Genomic DNA, 17,428 nt, shown 5'->3' with positions numbered 1-17,428 from the left:
GTGGCTGATGATGCAACCCTTGACAATTTCATGCCTTTTCTGGATGGGCTCGGCTGTGGCTTTACTGCTTCTGGTTCTGTCCCCAAAGCTGCAAGCGGGCTGCACACCACCTGTAAAAGACCCGGGGACCTTGTGATACTGAAAAACCTATTTTCTCCAGAGCCAATCCATGAATGTCTGTATCCCCTGGGAGTCACCAGTTGAGAGACAAAGCAGACGGCATCACTTTGTTCATGAAGAGTGCAAGGAGGTGGGAATGCCTCTGACATGGGTTTAAGACTGGCTAGATGCCTGCCTAATGTTGGTCTGGTTGTGCCTTTTAATTAGGCCTGTCAGAATTTGATTTTTCATGTAATTTCAACAGATAATATTGGTTTATTTTTAAGCATTTTTGTTTAGATATTTATTGATTTAAGTTTTCCATAGTTGCACAACATTACTGGGGGGCTTAGACTATAATTGTTTAGTGACAGTAGACATTGAAATTCAAAATGTTAAAGCTTTCGAACTGTTGAAACACAAATTGTTAACATCACGTCAAAATATACCAAGTAAATATCCTTAAAAGAAACTCCAATAAGTTCTCAAGCAGCACATTTCTTACTTTGCCTATCCTATGATGAATTTGACATTTACCAATAAAAATTGAATCCTTTCAAGCCTACTTATAATATACTGAAGATACTTGTAACGGTGTGTCCCGTGAAGGCCAGCACACAGCTGTAAAACAAGAATGCCAAGACTACCAGCAGAATCAGTCAGGGTAGTCCATAAGCTGGTAAGGACGTGAGGCTGCCAGAGCTCTCTTAATAAAACAGAGTTGGACTACATTGCGAATGTGTGTGCATGTGGATTTACTTCTCAGAGACAGCACCAAATCATATAGGAACAGTTCAAGCAGTGGAAAAATGACCTTGTAATGCTGCCAAGGTGAGTAGGCTCCATGGGGATGGATCCAGTAAGTGCTGATCACACAAGTTAAAGCCACCTACACAAGTTGTCAGAGCTCTGTGCTCATGCTTTTTCTCTCCAGGATATTAAAGGCGGGAGGGAGAGATGGAGGGAAAAAGGATTACATTTCACGTAAATTGCTTATTTGCACTGATTACTTCACACCCTTACCTACATGGAAGGCTATTTTTCCAGATTCTCTTCATTAAGGCAGATTACAAAGATGTTACATATTTCATATGAACTAGCACTTCTTTCACGTATGTTGGGGGGGGGGAAAAATCAACTCCTCACCCCCTGGGCACACACAAGAAGGTGCATCAGATGCACATGCTATCAATACATTCCATAAAACAAAACTGTCTAAAATGTGCAGTATATAGTATTATTAGAAGATACAGTACGTTGTTATGCTGTTCAATTAAAGCCAATCTCCTGCAGGAAGTCACAATAGATGACTATCCTGGATTGTTCTAGCCTTAAAAATCTATGAATGAATAAGAATACAAGTCAGTCAAACTACGGTTTTAGCAATGTCCAGGTAGGCTGGGCTTCCTCGAGACGAGGTATATTTATTCATTTAGGGCTTGGTCCTCTACTATTGAAGTCAGTGGAAGGTTTGTCTCTGAATTGAATGGTAGCAGGAAAAGATCTTTACATTTGAGAAAGCACCTATCATCCTGGGTTTAGGTGCTGTACAAGATAGAAAACCCAAATCATAATGCAAAAGAAAAATCGTAAAGATCAGGGCTCTCACACCAGGCCAAAATACAGCATAACCCATACGACAATATAGCCCATGTTCCACTGACTTTAATCACACATTAATGAAAAACATCTGCACGGTATGTGTGGTGGAGGATCAAAAGAAACAAAGTTAAAAAAGCATAATAAGCACCCCCGAGCAATCTTCCCCACAAGGTTGTTCTTCAATTTTAAGTTGTAAAAGAGCAATATAAAATTAAATGGAAGAGAAAAGTGAAAGAGACAAGCAAGGTTTTTTTCCCATATAGGAAAGCAGCTCCAGTGGAGACACTCGCTTTTTCGAAGTGGGGAGGTGGAGGCGAATCCTAAGGCTTTTTAATGTAGCTCTTGTTGCATCTCTGTAATGAGCTGTAGTAGCTTAAATAGCATGATGAAGTTGTTGCAGGCTTTTGTGATAATAAACTGACACTGATATTAGCATTCATTTTTTAAATAGACTTCATATATACAGGACCAAAGGTTATCTTTATTTAAAGTAAAATTGTGAGTGAATTTAGCCCTTCTGAAGGCTGGGGACGAAAGCAAGGTTAGTCATATTTTCGCAGGCAAGTGTCGTGCAAACATCTTCCCAGCACAGAACTCAGCCAATGCATCTCAGCCCTGGATTTAAATGTCCCCCTGATTTTTTACCTGTTTTTTCACCTTTTTAAAAACATGTACTACAATATCAGAGTGAAACATGGGAGTGGGTTTTTTGTTTGTTTTAAAATAAGGGCAGTCCTGGGCCTCCAATGGACTGCTAATTTTGGTGAATTGAACCAAAGTCTATGAATTATACATATTGGTGTTAGAAAGAAGTCAACATACTTATAAACTAAGTGAGCATTTGAATCAAGGTCTCCTGATGTGAAAGGCTGGCACTAAGAAAATTAGTAAATGTACATACAATTAACCACAGTATGCAAGAAAGACATCAGCGGATCCAACTTCAACTTTTAAAAGCAACAAAATCCAAAGTTAAGTCTCCTTTATTCTGCTTTAGCCTTTATTCACCCACTTGTGCCTAGATGTTGCATAGACCTCAGTGTATGGGTTATATTCCACATGCTAGGCCAAATATTGCTTCATTAATAGTGCTCTAAATCCAGAGTATCTACTAGTAAATGAGCAGATATACTTTGGATTTCTGTAATTAACTGCAGAATTTAGTGTCCTCTCCACTAACATAACTGGACAAACTGAGGTAAGGGAAAGTGGAGTTTGATCCTTAACAGAATGATTTAGCACTGGCAGAGGGGGTGGAAGGCAGTCCAGTTAGGTCAAAAGTTTCACATTATTGTAGTATGTTCTGTACGTGTGACTAGGAACTGTATGCGGCATAAAGGGCAAATCTGGATGCCACGCTATTGTAGACGCATAAATCAAAGAATGGATGTAAGCACAATAGACCATGAGCCAACCTACCATTGTGTTGTGCTGAGAAGTGGGAGTCCTATGGCCACAACTCTCTTGCGTCAGAAGAGAAACTGGCTGAAATTCCTCAGAGTGAGGCTTGTTGGGAAAACTCACATGCAAGGGAAGGTGAAAGGCTGGGAGCCCGTCACTCTCCTCTTCTTCCACTTTCTGCCGGCTTGTCACCATGGCTACCTCTCCATCTGCTTCCCCATACGGAGAGGCTGGTCGCTTGGAAGACATCCTGGAAGGAACAAAAGAGGAGAAAATAATGAAACCTCCAAATAAATCCTTAATGCCGTCATTGTGTGGTTAGGGGCCATTGTAACAGAAATGCCTTTTTTGTGCTGGCAGAGAGCAGGAAACCATCCAAATACCACTGCAAAGCATACACAATCAGGAACAATGGCCAAGCAGGTAGCAACAGAACAGTGCTTGTTTGTTGTGAGAATAATACACTAATACAGCACTCTCTTGTATTCTGGCTTTTTAAACATGAAAATTCACCTAAGAACACTGTATAATGAAATGCAATTCTTTTTTAAAAATACCCATCTAGTTTTACATTTTGCAAGAGCCTGTAGAAGATGGAACGACTCCGAATGCAAACTACCATCAATTTAGCTTTTAAGGGACAATAATCTATTTTGTTTTAATAATAACTAACAAAGTAAAAAAATTTAAAAAAAAAATCTCACTTTCAAGCTAAAATTTTTGTGCTTCTATAAACACCTACCAAAGTAAAGGGTAAAATATAGTATTGTTGGAAGAATCTTATAAGGTTCACAAGTCTGGCGTGGATAAGCATCTAAACATTTGGATGCTTAAACTATCTTAACTGCTTGACACTACAAACATTTTCTGAGATTCACAGAATAGTTCAGTAAACTTTCACACCCTTCTACATCACCTGTTTTCAGAGGAGGCCAGAAAAATCAAAATGTCATGAGAAAGCTATATTCATCATGGTATTTCCATCCAAACCAAGCAGTAATAAAAAGCTCACAAAATAGCCTAATTCCATGAGATTTCCAGACTGGTTTTCAGAACAGAGAGGTCCACATTAGTATCCAAACATTGGGGTCTTATCCAAACCTTCTGAGGTTTGCCATCACTAATTAATTTAGCACTGTTCTTGAAAATCAAGGCTTGTATGTGGCATAATGGACCTGTGTTCTAACAAGAGGCATCTGTAGTAAGGAATGGGAGTCAAAAGCCATAAAGTACTGACTTTAGAGCAGGAACCCATTCTGCCAGGATGGGAAGGGGGAGAAGCGAGACAAATAAACCACATATATTACTAAGAACAATAATAATACTAATAAAAATGGATATTCATGAGATACAAAAGTGAAGATTATTGTAAAAAAAAAAGTTTATGGAGAAGCTGAACAGAACAATAGAAGACTGCTGGCTCCTCTAAAGTGTAGCAATTATGATTCTAATTACACCTGTTTTTACACTTCATAGTTTAAGACCTGTGTTTCAAAGGCCCAGAAGCCTCTTGAACCACACGTGAGGTTGCTGTGATATGAAGCATGTCCATAAGATTTGGCATACTGAGCACAAAATGGTTCTTCGTGGCAGTCGACTGGGTCTGAAAACAAAGAGCGATTTTAAATGGTCTTTTGTCGGGACTTATTTCGCTTTTAATTATCTCACTTTGAGTTCTGACTCCTAAGCCACATTAGAGTTTACAAAGAAAATCCAGACACCACCACCCCCCCCCCAATAAAACCCCACCAGAACCTACACTCAGTTGCATATCTCCCGTTCATCTGAACACCCTTTATTAACTAAATGTAGAGAAAGAGTCTGTATTTTCCCTGAATGTTTGTCTTATTCCAGCAGACTAGCACCTTGTATATCTCATCTGAATTCTGTTTTCTAGACTCTCACATCTGCATGCCTACTGAGAAATATATGCATATGGACAGAGTTCATCAGATAGACTCCTGCTAACAGTCTTGTATACTTAGCTGAGATACTTCAAAATCTTACAGCCATGTCTGATGTCCCTCCCAGGACCCTAATTTCCCTGCTGCAGAATCCATATGAGTCATTCATATCCTGCAGTGGAAGAGACAGACACCTATGTTTAAATTTTTAAAAGTGATTTTGAGTGCTTGTTTTTGGTTACTTGGTTTGAGATGCCTTAAAATATTTGTTTTTAAGAATGTCTTACTGTCTGAATATCAGGCCCCTTTATGGTGTCTCAAGTCGGGAATTCAAAAATTGAGGCGTTCATAAACATTAATAACTTTTGAAAGTATAGGCCCTAGATTTTAATGTATCTAATCCCATGGAAAAAGACCGTAAACTACTGTCAAAATTCTCCACGGTGATTCACATTGGGACCCTTTTATCCATAGGTAGGATCCCATATCTGAAATAAGGACCTTTACCATATACTCTGCACCCAACTTGTGTAAAGAACATTCACTGATGTTAACACAGAATAAGTGCAAATTGTGTCACACAGCTCCACCATGTAACAGGGAGAGGGGAATCTGACTAGCATTTCAAAGTTCTTCTACTAGCTCCACCTCTGAATATATGGTTCCCATTACAATGCTCAGTTAGCATACCAGAATTCATCACCACCTCCTCCTGGCCACAGTAAGTTCTTACAAAAAATGTAAAGAAGGGGAGGAGATGAGGAAGAGATAGGTGACACATTCTTATTTATTTTTAATACATAATACTATATATTTGGTCCATAAGACCATGGTCCAGATTCTGGTCCACAGTGTAAAGGGGAGAGGGCACAAGAAACCTTACCCTACTTTGAACAACCCCAATAAGGTCTAATTACAGTTGCAGAGGCAACTGTGATAAGTGTTTGACGGAGAGCAAGGATTGCTTCCCTCATGCCCCACCCACCCTAATGCAAGAACAATAGGTGAGTAGGTGGGTCCATGGTCCTGCTCCCAGTCTTTACTGGCTTGGAGACTGAGTAGGACACACACAGGAAACTAGCTGCACCATTCTGAGGTGCACTCTCTACACACCTCTCATGTGCACCAGAAAGTTCAGGGAGGGATCGTGCTTTACTGGCAGGAGGACTCTGCCCTACCCTTTACTTGAGCCAATATAAATCTTATACAATTTGGCCCTGTGATAATGTTATAACCTCCATTAGTATTTAACACCAATCCTATACAGCAGAATAGTATTTACTTATTCATTACATATATCTAAGAAACTCACACAAGTAAAGGAAAGATATTAATATTTTTCCAACCTGAAACCCCTTCCTAAAGGGCAGAGAATGTTAAATGCTGTAACAGCAGAAAGCAGCAAATTGTTCTGATAGGTTCATATATAAAGTAGAATGGTTAAATAGAGAACTCAAAAACTGAGCTGTTTTAGCAAGTCTGTTCTTTTCTTTTCATTTTTTTAAAATTAGGTGCGGCAAAGAGTATACTACACTAATATAAAACAAACATCTTGGGCCAAACCCTCGGCCAATGGAGCGACATCATTTTACACCAGTTGAATATCTAGCCCTTACTTCTTTGACTTTGAAGGCCAAATATGGCTCTGTTACACCAGGGTAAATTGTGTGTTCATACAGAGAGCAAGAAATAGGCTTAGTTCAGGTAAGGACAGCAAAATAAAGGACCAAATTCTGAGCTTAAATGCACACCTCTCACTGAAATCAATATGTCTCTGTGCATTGTATCGAAGACAAATTTTGGTCCACATAATAGTATAAACACACATAGTTAAGAGTGAATCAGCATTGAATTTTTGCCTATCAGCAATTCAGTCTACTCAATATAAGCACAAGACAAGGCAAAACGGTATGAACTTTTTGAGGCAGATCTGAGTCCACAGAATTGCACTCACACCCCAAAGCTCAGGTGCATCTAGATTCAGTGTTCAGCTAGTTGTAGAGATAGGATTGAGTTGCAAAATTGGGATTCATGTTTGATCTGAACTTCTCCAAAGACTGAAGTGCAAAATGAGGATTTCGATGTTCCAGTCCAAACCCATTAGTAATTCACTTAAGAGAACCCTGTTCTTTTAGGAAATGTATCTTGGTTTGCTATGCAGAAGACACAGTTAACAGATCTATCACTTCACCAAGTAAACAAATAAGTTTGCTGTCAATAATTATATTTTTAGTTCAGCCAAAGCTTATTCTTCTTACTCATGGTTGGCTAAAGAATGACACAAATTCTGTATGCGGCTATTTGATAACAATAGGTTCCTCTTGTCTTCCACTCCACCTGTCCACTCACTCTTCCTCAATTTATCACTGATTCATTGTAGATTAATAGCACTAGGATTTCAATTTTAAAGTCAACAGGAGTTTTGCCATTGACCTCAATAGGGCCAGGATTTTTCCCTAAGAGAATAACACCAAAGAGTTTGAGTCAATGTCTTCTAGATTGTACTGGATTTCAGTGCATGGAAAATATAATCTTTCAGCAGGCTATACCTTTAAACAGAGGCCCATTTAAAAGTCCCCCACTATATTTCAATTTGTTCATTTGGTTTTGGATCATTTGATAAGTAATTGCATACCCTAAATAAATCCACAGAGGCAGCCAGTATTCAAGGAGATGGTGCCTTCTGGTATATAACCAACATCAATCCCAATTCAATAGCTTATGCCATAAAATTATGAAACTATAATCTTGTTACATTCAGCAAAATAACCCCAGAAATGTTTCAGATATCCACAAAGGCTTTTGAAGAAATGGCTTATCCATGTCTTTAAAAGTGACAAACACAGATGTGTCAGGAGAAAAAGATATGAGACTGTAAATCTTAACTTGTTGGAGAATTAATTAAGGGATTCATCAATCATTACACAGCTAACACCATATATATACAGCCAAAATCCCATCAGCTGCCACAACCTACAGCAATCCACAGGTTAAAAACTCCCAAAGTCCTTCTGTTCTAACTATTTATAAATGACTTTGTATAATCTAGCATTAAGACCTGTAATTATAAAACAGCATTAAAACAGGCCTGCATAGTTATGGATAATTATAGCTGGTACACTTTTTAAAGAAATAAAAGCTTTTCCATTCAAATGCAGGCTTTGCCTTTTTGACAGCTCCAAGTCCACAGGATGTAGAGATGATTTAAATGGTACGTCAAAATTTTGACTGTGCAAGACTTTTTCTTTTTCCCTTATCAGGAAAGGCATTGTTGTTTTCTCACCATAACCGGGCATGACAGCGCCTGACTGCAATCTTATAACTAGTTTCCAAATCAGTCTGAAAATGCTCACCCCTCCTGAGTTTCTTTGGTTGCTAAAAGCTAAATCCTTCTCGTGAGCAGAGTTAAAACAGCCAAACGCTTTCCATGGGTAGTGGACAAAAAACTGCATTTTGGGTCAAGAATGGACCCTCAGAAAATAATCACCTTCCGCAAGAATTTAGGGAGTAACTCAAACTAATAAGGAGAGTGGAAAGAATTTACTCTCTAAGGTCCTGAGCCCAAGCTAACTGATATCCGTTAAAAGACTTCCATTGATTTCAGGGAGCTTTTGATCAGACCCTTTTGTTCAATCTTCTAATGACAGCATGAGACCAAAGGAGAAGAGCAGGGGAACAACAACAATAACAACAAAAAGACTGTAGTGAAATCTGCAGGGGCATTTTCCTTTAGTAAATGTAGTACTCATAGAAGGTGTTCAATTGGGAGCCCTGGAGATTCTGCTTTTCTACAAAAGAAGTACAGATGATTAGGAGTTGGCACCAATATAGTTTTATTAATACATATCTATGCACAGGTAGTGACAGCGCAAGATGCCCCACATGATCACCAACACATCTCACCTCTGATCACATTTAGAGGTGAGAAAACAGTTCTGTTTCATTCAAGCTGTGATTTGTCTGTAGAGGCTCCCAACAAGGGCTGCAAACTAATATTAATTATGCTGGTCATTTTGGTCCCAATTCCTCCCTGTTTAATTATACAACCAAATAGCCCTATTCATTTCTACAAGATTATCTGGGTAATAAAGGTATTACTCAACATGAGTAAGGATGGCAGAATCCAGCATTTTGTCCCACCAGAGATTGCACTGTAACCCCTGCTGTCTCTACACAGCTCGGTGTAGTCTGCTGGGTCTGTCCAACAGGTTGGACACAAAACAGTTGGCCATGCCCAACTCTGCTTTAGCCTTCAAGGCAGGCTCTCTTACACAAACAATGTAGAAAGTAGCACAAGTGATAGACCTGACCTGGACTGATGCTGCAGGGTCCTCTGCCTCCCCTTGTAGCTCCAGGTTCACAGCCCTCCCTTCTCCTCAGAGAGACCACAGGGTCCTAACTGCCTTTTGCAGCCACCCCACTGCTGCTCAGGGAAGCGTTTGTCTCCCCTCCCCCAGCCTCCTTTTCTGACTGAGCTGGGTCCTCCACTTACATCTTCCACCTGGGAATCGGAGCCACTCATTAGCAGCTGCTTACATGGATCTCCTGATTCCCAACACTTGCCTGCTGGGCTTCCCTTTAGGCCTGAGCTTGCTGTTCCTTGACTCTGCAGGCCCTTCAAGGAGCAAAGTCCAGCCTCTGACAGGTTTCAGAGGGTAACGATTTTGAGTCACTTGCTGTCTGGCTTGGAACTTTTCACAGCAACAGTTCTGCAGCTAAAAAAATGGAAATAAAAATCTCAACTTGTTAATCAATAAAAATGTGTGCACAGGAATTAAGAGGAAAAATATGTCTCAGGTGTCACTCATACTGGGGCATAATAATATGTTAATTATTACTTTCTAAGAACACATCAATCAGCCCCCTTCTTCAAAGGCATGTGTGTTACAAAAACTTTATGTTTATTTAAAAAAAAAGTTTTGAATGGTTAATGCCTTTGCAGTGAATAAGATGACTCTGTTAATGAAAACTAAACTTACTGAGGTTGAAGCTGTATAAAGTTTTGCATAGAAAATTACTACAGCAGGTAAAGTAGCAACTACCATTATAATTAATTTTGCCTAATGATTTCCAATTTAACCTAGTACGTTCACTCACTCTTCTCTTTTCCAAAACTTTCACTTTTCAGGCTTGCCCTTGCATGACAATGGTTTGGGCTTTGTTCAAATTTGAGCAAAAATGGTTCAGTTGTTTCTGAGTCGGGGAGAAGTGAGGGGGGAACACCCTTTCTCCAGTTTAAAAAAAAAAAAAAAAAAAAGCACATTTTTTAAGTATAACAGCCATAATGGCAAAACAGCTGTAAAAAGACAGTTGACATTTGTCATATTTGTCCTTTTTGAGGAGACTTGCCTTGAGTATTCCACGGAAACTGGTTTCAGTTTGACTGCAGATATAGCTAGGAACAGTCAAAAACTTTCCATTAAAACTTTTCTATAACTACAAAAACGTTCCCATAGTTTTCTTTTCTTGACACTTTGATATTTTTAATCAGAAAAGTGAAAACCTAATTTTGGGGGGAAGGAAGATTAGAGGCAGGTACCAATGAAGAATTTAAATTTATTTTTGTTGAAATTTTCCATGGGGGAAGGAACCCATTTGTCTGACGATCTCTAGTTATAACCCTTTGGGGAAAATTGCATGCTCCATATGCACAGTATGTGGAGCACAGCGTTTTCTGCTGACTTTGTGACGCATACAGCTAATAAAAGACTGTATAGCTGTATATGGCTAACCTAGTTATGAAGTAAAATGGTTCCTGCAGCTTTGCTGAGGCTAAGAGCCCTTGCCTCAACCACTGCATCCTTTGTAAGGTGATGAAGGAGCTCTTAACAAGAGGACCAGCTCCACTCACCTACTGTAGATCTTATATAGTTCTTTATTCATCTGTAGTTCTCAAAGAAAGGTATATATTATTTTACACTTTGCCTATCTGAGTGACTTGTGCAACATCACACAGCAAATAAACATCGGCTTGAGATCTGCCAAATTTAATAGACTACAATGTCTTGTACTGTATGTCAGTTAAAACAAACTGCAAATCTAATACTATATCCACAGTACAGAAACAATATTATTTTTGAAAGACTGGATCACCTCTGCAGATGGGTGCACTTGTAAAAGATCAAACTTCAGATATTGGACGTTTACAGTGTTCTCAGCAAGAGAAGAGCCCAATATAGAAAGGGTGGCTAAAATCACAGTAAACACCCTAACACAGTGATTTTAAACCAGAAGTACACGTACCCCTGGGGGTACACAGAGGTCTTCCGGGGTACATCAACTCACCTAGATATTTGCCTAGTTTTATAACAAACAGGTTACATAAAAAGCACTAGAAAAGTCAGTACAAACTAAAATTTCATACAATGACTTGTTTATACTGCTCTATAGACTATAGACTGAAATGTAAGTAAAATATTTATATTCCAATTGATTCATTTTATAATTATATGGTAAAAATGAGAAAGTAAGCAATTTTTCAGTTGTAGTGTGCTGTGACACTTTTGTATTTTTATGTCTGATATTGTAAACAAGTAGTTTTTAAGTGAGGTGAAACTTGGACGCACACAAGACAAATCATATTTCTGAAAGGGGTACAGTAGTTTGGAAAAGTTGAGAGCCACTGCCCGAATGTAATGGTGCAGTGTCAAACACGATGAGCATCTATCAGCACAAACTCTGAAACAGCAGGATGCAGTCATTGTTGATGTTTCAAGTAAACCGAGCCTGATCACTGGCTTCTTTCATGCAAAGAGCCTCTGCTTGGATGATCTTGAATTAAATCCACAAGCTCACTTATTTTCTAGTATGTCCTCTAAATTAGCTCTTTCCTCTTTTTGTTTCTTTACTGTTTATCCCTCTACAGCCATTTCCCGATTAACCTTTCCAATAAAATAAGTATATCTTATTTTTCTTGTCTTTCATTTTACTTTTCCTTTTTAACATTCATCTTCCAGTGGAAATTGCAGTTTTTGGTGTTGGTATTTCGTTTTCCTATAAATGTTTAGGAACTGGTCAGCATTGGGCTACTGAATGTCACAATCCATACAACATTAGGTAAGCATCACTCTTCTGCCAGCTGAACTACAAATTGGAATCAGATCAAATAATTAGGGAATCAAAACACTGAAACCCTTTAAGCTTTATTGTAGAAATGACTTTTTTGAAAACAATGAAAAACAATATTTCTCAGTCAACCTCCAGTTTCAGAGTGGGAGAGTTGTGCTGCATGCTGGAAGGAGTCTATTCATCTTTCCAGACTCACGCATGCACACACAAATAATTTCCACTGACAGTGTAAAATGCAGCAAAACACTGAGTTGTTAAGTTCTCTACAAGGTTGACGATTACGAATGGCTTACTTATTAAAGAGAAATGCGAGTAAGCACAGATTCACACTTTGAAAGACTACTGTTAAAACTTTTGATGCTGCACAGTTTTGGGGGCTTACCCTTGCCCCTCCATAGTCATTGCTTAATCAAACTGAAACCAAATTCTTTACAAGCATAATATTAAACGATGAATAATGTTAGTTAGAATCAACGTTAACAACAACAATTTTCTACCAACAGAAGCCTTGATTTCAGTATGATGAGCCATTCTTTTGACTCTGAAATCTAGCCAGATAACACAGCCAGCTTCCCCCACTATTCCATTCTCTTAGATACATGAAGCCATTGCTTAATACTGTGATTTCCAAAAAAACAGCTGTCCAGGTTCAAATCCTCTCTCTCCACTCACCCCACCTAAATACACACTGAAACCCTCTTATTTTGAAGGCATTTTTATTTACTTTTAAAATCACAACCTTCCCTAATCACAGGTCCTTTATAACCAAAAATGAATTCAGAACATCAAAATACACAGAAACAATGTCTGGAGTTTTATTCTGCTCTAAAGGAGTTTCACACCTGAGTTTAGCATGAGTAGTTTCTGCAGTATTTCTGTGTTATTCTAATAAACATACATATACAAACTACATACACAAAGTTTTCCCTGAATGCATATTACTTACACACACACACACACACACACACACACACACACACACAAAAACACTTTGCATCTTAACTATAGGTTTTGCTCTGACTGTAATTATATACATCCCACCTGTGCCACTCATATATATGACATTTATAGAAGGAACGTATATAATTACAGACAGAATGACACCAATATATATTTGAGTGAAACTTATATTTACACCAAAAAATTAATGAGAAGTTTACTACTGACTTAAATGGGAGCAGGATTGGGACCTCAATGCAAATCTTATGTATGTATTTATGTGTATATATTTATTAGAATTATATATTATAAGCAGAACACCACTTTAGTTAAAGTGCCTAAGTGTTTTCATTCTAAGATGTCATTTTCATCTCTTTTTGTAACTTTTACAGTTTTTTTAAGCCCTTTGGGCTGATGTTTGGCAAGTACTTTCTTAGTCCAGGAGCAAACATTTCTGGAAAGATTGAAGGGGGAAAAATCAATCAAACCAATTTTGAGAACAAAGTGGGAAAAATGTCATTCCTTCCCATTCTTTTTTTACAAAAAGTTACAATCTTTTTTGACTATCTATAGCGTCTCAGGATTTTGAGGTAAAATCTTGAGATCTGGCAAGGAGACAGGTCGTAAGTCCTAGATGTGCCATTCAGAAGTTGGTAAAAATATTGCAATTTGTGAAAGTTATGTGTTTAAATAAACGATAGATTTTGCTCAGACACACTGAATTTTGTAAAGCAAAAGTGTAGCATTCTCCACACATTCCATTGGTTCTGTATACACGTGTCTCTTAAGATTATTCACAGAGAGTCATGCCTCCTTTCCTCCAATAGGTGGATTGCATATGGAATAAAATAGAAAGGTACATGGAATAAGGCAAGGCTCCTGTTTCATTGACTACACATATTGTCAAGTGCAAAGTGTTATGATGCTGTCTTGCTAAGAATTGAACATGCTTATATTAGATTCTCCATTTTTCTTTTAAAAAGACATAGGCAATAACAAAAAATATGTGATCATCATCCAATGAAAGACTGTGCTGTAATGTATATGCCCCTTTAGGTCAGGGTTTTAATTGCACAAGAACCTTAATTTTGTCATCTTTTGAGTCCCTGACATTGCAATCTTTCTGTTTTCATGTGTATATACATATTTTCACACACACATGCAACTGCACTCCAAAGTATGTACATGGGATCCCACTGACTTCAATGGGAACCCTGCATGCATCAATGGGGTAGTTGTTTTGGGGCGGTTTTTTTTCTCTCTTTTTCACTTTCTTTCTCAACAAATAAATAAAAGGAACGTTATATATAAACATACACACACACACACATTCAGCTGTAAAAATACCTGTCAAGCCAAGTTTCAGCCACAAAGACAAAAATTTGTAAAAGTTATAAACAGCTGAACATGGTCCCTTAGAATGTACCTGAAACATAGATGCTACAGTGTCTATAAAACACACACACACACACACACACACACACACCATTAAAATAAATATCAAAATTTGAGACATGTCTAAAGTCAGTGTAACAATCCACAGGAGCACTGTCAGGAGCTTACCTTGAGCACTGTGAGGAGTCTCTACTTCTATTTCTTTATAAAACGTGAGGTACAAAGGACTAAATCACAGTTGTAAAAAGGTGTCCACTCTAAAATCTTTGGGAGTAAAGGAAAACAAAATATCTTGAGGCCAGTATCTCTCGCTCCAGGAAAACTCAAAGGAAGTCTTCCATTCACTCTTCCATAGGTACTTTGTCTACCTTCATGTCTGTTGTTCAATAGCAATTCCCATAAAGCTCCACAAAGACCCAGCTGTATAAACCAGTGCTGTCAAAGAACACAGTTAAGGGATGGATAAAACAGGGAGGGGTGTCTAACATGTTGACCACTGGCTGAGCTTACGAGGATAAAGGAGCCTTGATGGAGAGAAGTAATCATCCATTGCTGTTTGTTTATTTTACCTCCTCCACCACACACTGGAAGCTTTTTTGTTTTTTCCATTACCAAAACCATCCCCCCACTGAGAGGCCTTTGTGATCTAAAAGGGGCAGAGCCCCTCTTTCTTAACACTGGCAAGTTTATGTAGGCAGATTCATTCAAACACATTTTAAAATAAACTATTTGGCTCCTTCCACTGTATCATACTGTCCACACACTGCCTTTCAAAACACTTTTTAAAAGAAGTGTAAGAAATGTACATGCACTGGATTATTTTTACCAAGACTTATTAAAACAGTTTAGCATTTAAAGACACTGCTCTGTGGAAGTCCAAATTAGAAGCAATAGCTACAGCTTTCTGAAAAAAACTCACACACACTATGGTAAAACAAAACCTAACTAGTATGGCCATACCAAGTGGTACGCCAGTTTTCTTGCATAGTCATTTTCATAAATAACCTTTCAGTCTCTCCACTGGGGATGCACCAGTTATACTGCAGGTGAATATGAACCAGAATGTCAAGGTGTAAAATGGGCATCATAGTTATTATGAGGAAAGTGACCACTTCCCTAGAACGAAGAATGTAAAGGGTAATTTTGGCTTGATTTTCAGAGATGCCACGGACCTGCAGGTTCCATTGATGTGAAAGCTGTTGGTGCTGAACACCTCTGAAAACCTGCATATTTATTTCAAAAAAGTGTGTGTGGATTTGGTGTTGGGCACAGTTCCAGAACAACAATCTTATGTACTGAAGTCCTTTACTTGTCTATCAAAGAGGTACAGCATGGGCAGCAAACAAGGAAAGTTCTCTCACAAAGCCCACTAATGTGCCTCAACCATGCCCTGGAAGGACCACTTCTGGGGGCTGTGGGGGATAGTCCACTTTCCATACCTAGTCAATCCCTGGTCTCTCGACTGAACTATTGCAAATGAGGCAGCTAATCAAGGTCATTTCTGTGATTTGAATATATTTAAATTAGGAACTCGAGAAAGACCATTCACTCATTTCACACAGGACACTGAACAGTCATTGAATATCACTAGTCCACTGATCAGTAAGAACTTCCCACCATCACTGACTCAAGATGGATTATAACAATATAAAATCTGCATTTTTCTGACAGAAAACTTTAAACTAGTGTACCACTTCAGAGTTCACCTTTCATGATACCCTCTAATAGAACTGGATCGCCTTCACTGTCCCATCCAAAACACGCAGAGCAAGTCAGGGCAAAACTGGGATTAGAACCCAGGAGTCCTGATTTCCAGTTTCCCCCGGTTAACCACTAACCATGCTGCTTCCCTATGAGAGCAACAAATGCAGAAGTCAATGAAAGAAAATATTGCAGAGAGGATGGAAAGTTGAACAGGAAAACAGTCCCCCCTCTGAACCCCTTCTCTGGGAAATTAATATCAAGGATGTAATGAAAGAAGGGCTATTACGCCCAGATCTCAAACCCATTCCAGTTCTCAATGATTTTGGTAGATTTTTAAAACAATGACTTCCATGGAAAGAGTAGTTTGTCATTATGTTGCCTCCTGTAGCTAGCAATCACTCTTTCACAAGCTGGAGACAGCCGATGAGCATAACCTTGAGCTTCTTTGGCTCTTATCTTTCTTTTAAATGTATCAATACAACTATACTGGATTTTAACCTTTAAAAAAATGTAAACCATAATCTGAAGTCTCAAAGATTTAGGACCGTTCCTTTGGGGACACTTTCAGCTGTGCAGCATGCTTCTAGTTCTGCCAATCTATTTGCAAGGTAAATGAAATACTGCTGGGTTTCCTCACAGAGAATTTTAGGAAGGGCAGCTTATAGATTATAAAAATCTACCTATTAAAGAACTCATCAGATCTAGGGGTTCTTGATGGTGTTGTTCTTCCCCCACGTTCTCCCAGAAGGATAGAGACCAAAAAAAAATGCCGACTGTGTGCGGACCTCCTATTACCCATCTTCTCACCCCAGTTTGGTGTGGATATAGTATAAGGGCCACATTTTTAAAGGCATTTAGGTACCTAAAGATGCAGATGGGGCCTAGTGGGTTTTTCAAAAGTGCTTATGAACCTAACTCCTATTGATTTCAATATGAGTTAGGCACCTACACACTTGTGAAAAGCTCACTAGGAACGTATCTGCATCTTTAGACACAGGCACCTAGATGCCTTTACAAAACTATACCTGCTTCTTTTCTCCCATTACACTATTTATTACAGAGCTTTTACACCTGCACAGCTATTTTCATCTTCAAAACAGTTTATTAATATTAATTAATTCTCACACAACTCCACCGTGAGGAAAATAAGCATTATTATCCCCATTTTACACATGGAGAAAATAAGGAAGGAAGGTTAAGTGGTTTGTCTACCTCCACTGAGTCAGTGGGGATTAAGATATAGGAGTTCCCCGTCCTCAGCTCAGACACAACACTCTCTAAATCTTATCCTTGCAAACTATATATAGTCTTTAGCC

At 38.6% G+C, this 17,428-nt stretch overlaps 1 protein-coding gene across 11 annotated transcripts in view; it reads right to left on the bottom strand.

The window, feature by feature from the left end:
- SOX5 (SRY-box transcription factor 5) overlaps positions 1-17,428 on the bottom strand; it is an 831,751-nt gene that overhangs the window by 306,303 nt on the left and 508,020 nt on the right. For 8 of the 11 annotated variants that reach the window (XM_067559200.1, XM_067559203.1, XM_067559201.1 and 5 more), the window contains one exon: positions 3,121-3,352. In XM_067559200.1, coding sequence (XP_067415301.1) covers positions 3,121-3,351 — 231 coding nt within the window. In that variant the 5' untranslated portion in view covers position 3,352. Of the gene's footprint in view, positions 1-3,120; positions 3,353-9,498; positions 9,568-17,428 lie in introns of those variants that run through there. The other 3 variants (XM_067559205.1, XM_067559206.1, XM_067559199.1) reach the window with 2 other exon arrangements.

The sequence above is a fragment of the Emydura macquarii genome, unplaced genomic scaffold (genome assembly GCF_026122565.2).
Source record: "Emydura macquarii macquarii isolate MOO-44397 ecotype Brisbane River unplaced genomic scaffold, CSIRO-AGI_Emac_v2 contig_2205, whole genome shotgun sequence".
Classification (NCBI taxonomy): domain Eukaryota; kingdom Metazoa; phylum Chordata; order Testudines; family Chelidae; genus Emydura; species Emydura macquarii.
The sequence above is the reverse complement of the archived record's forward strand: the minus strand, read 5'-3'. Positions and strand labels throughout refer to the sequence as shown.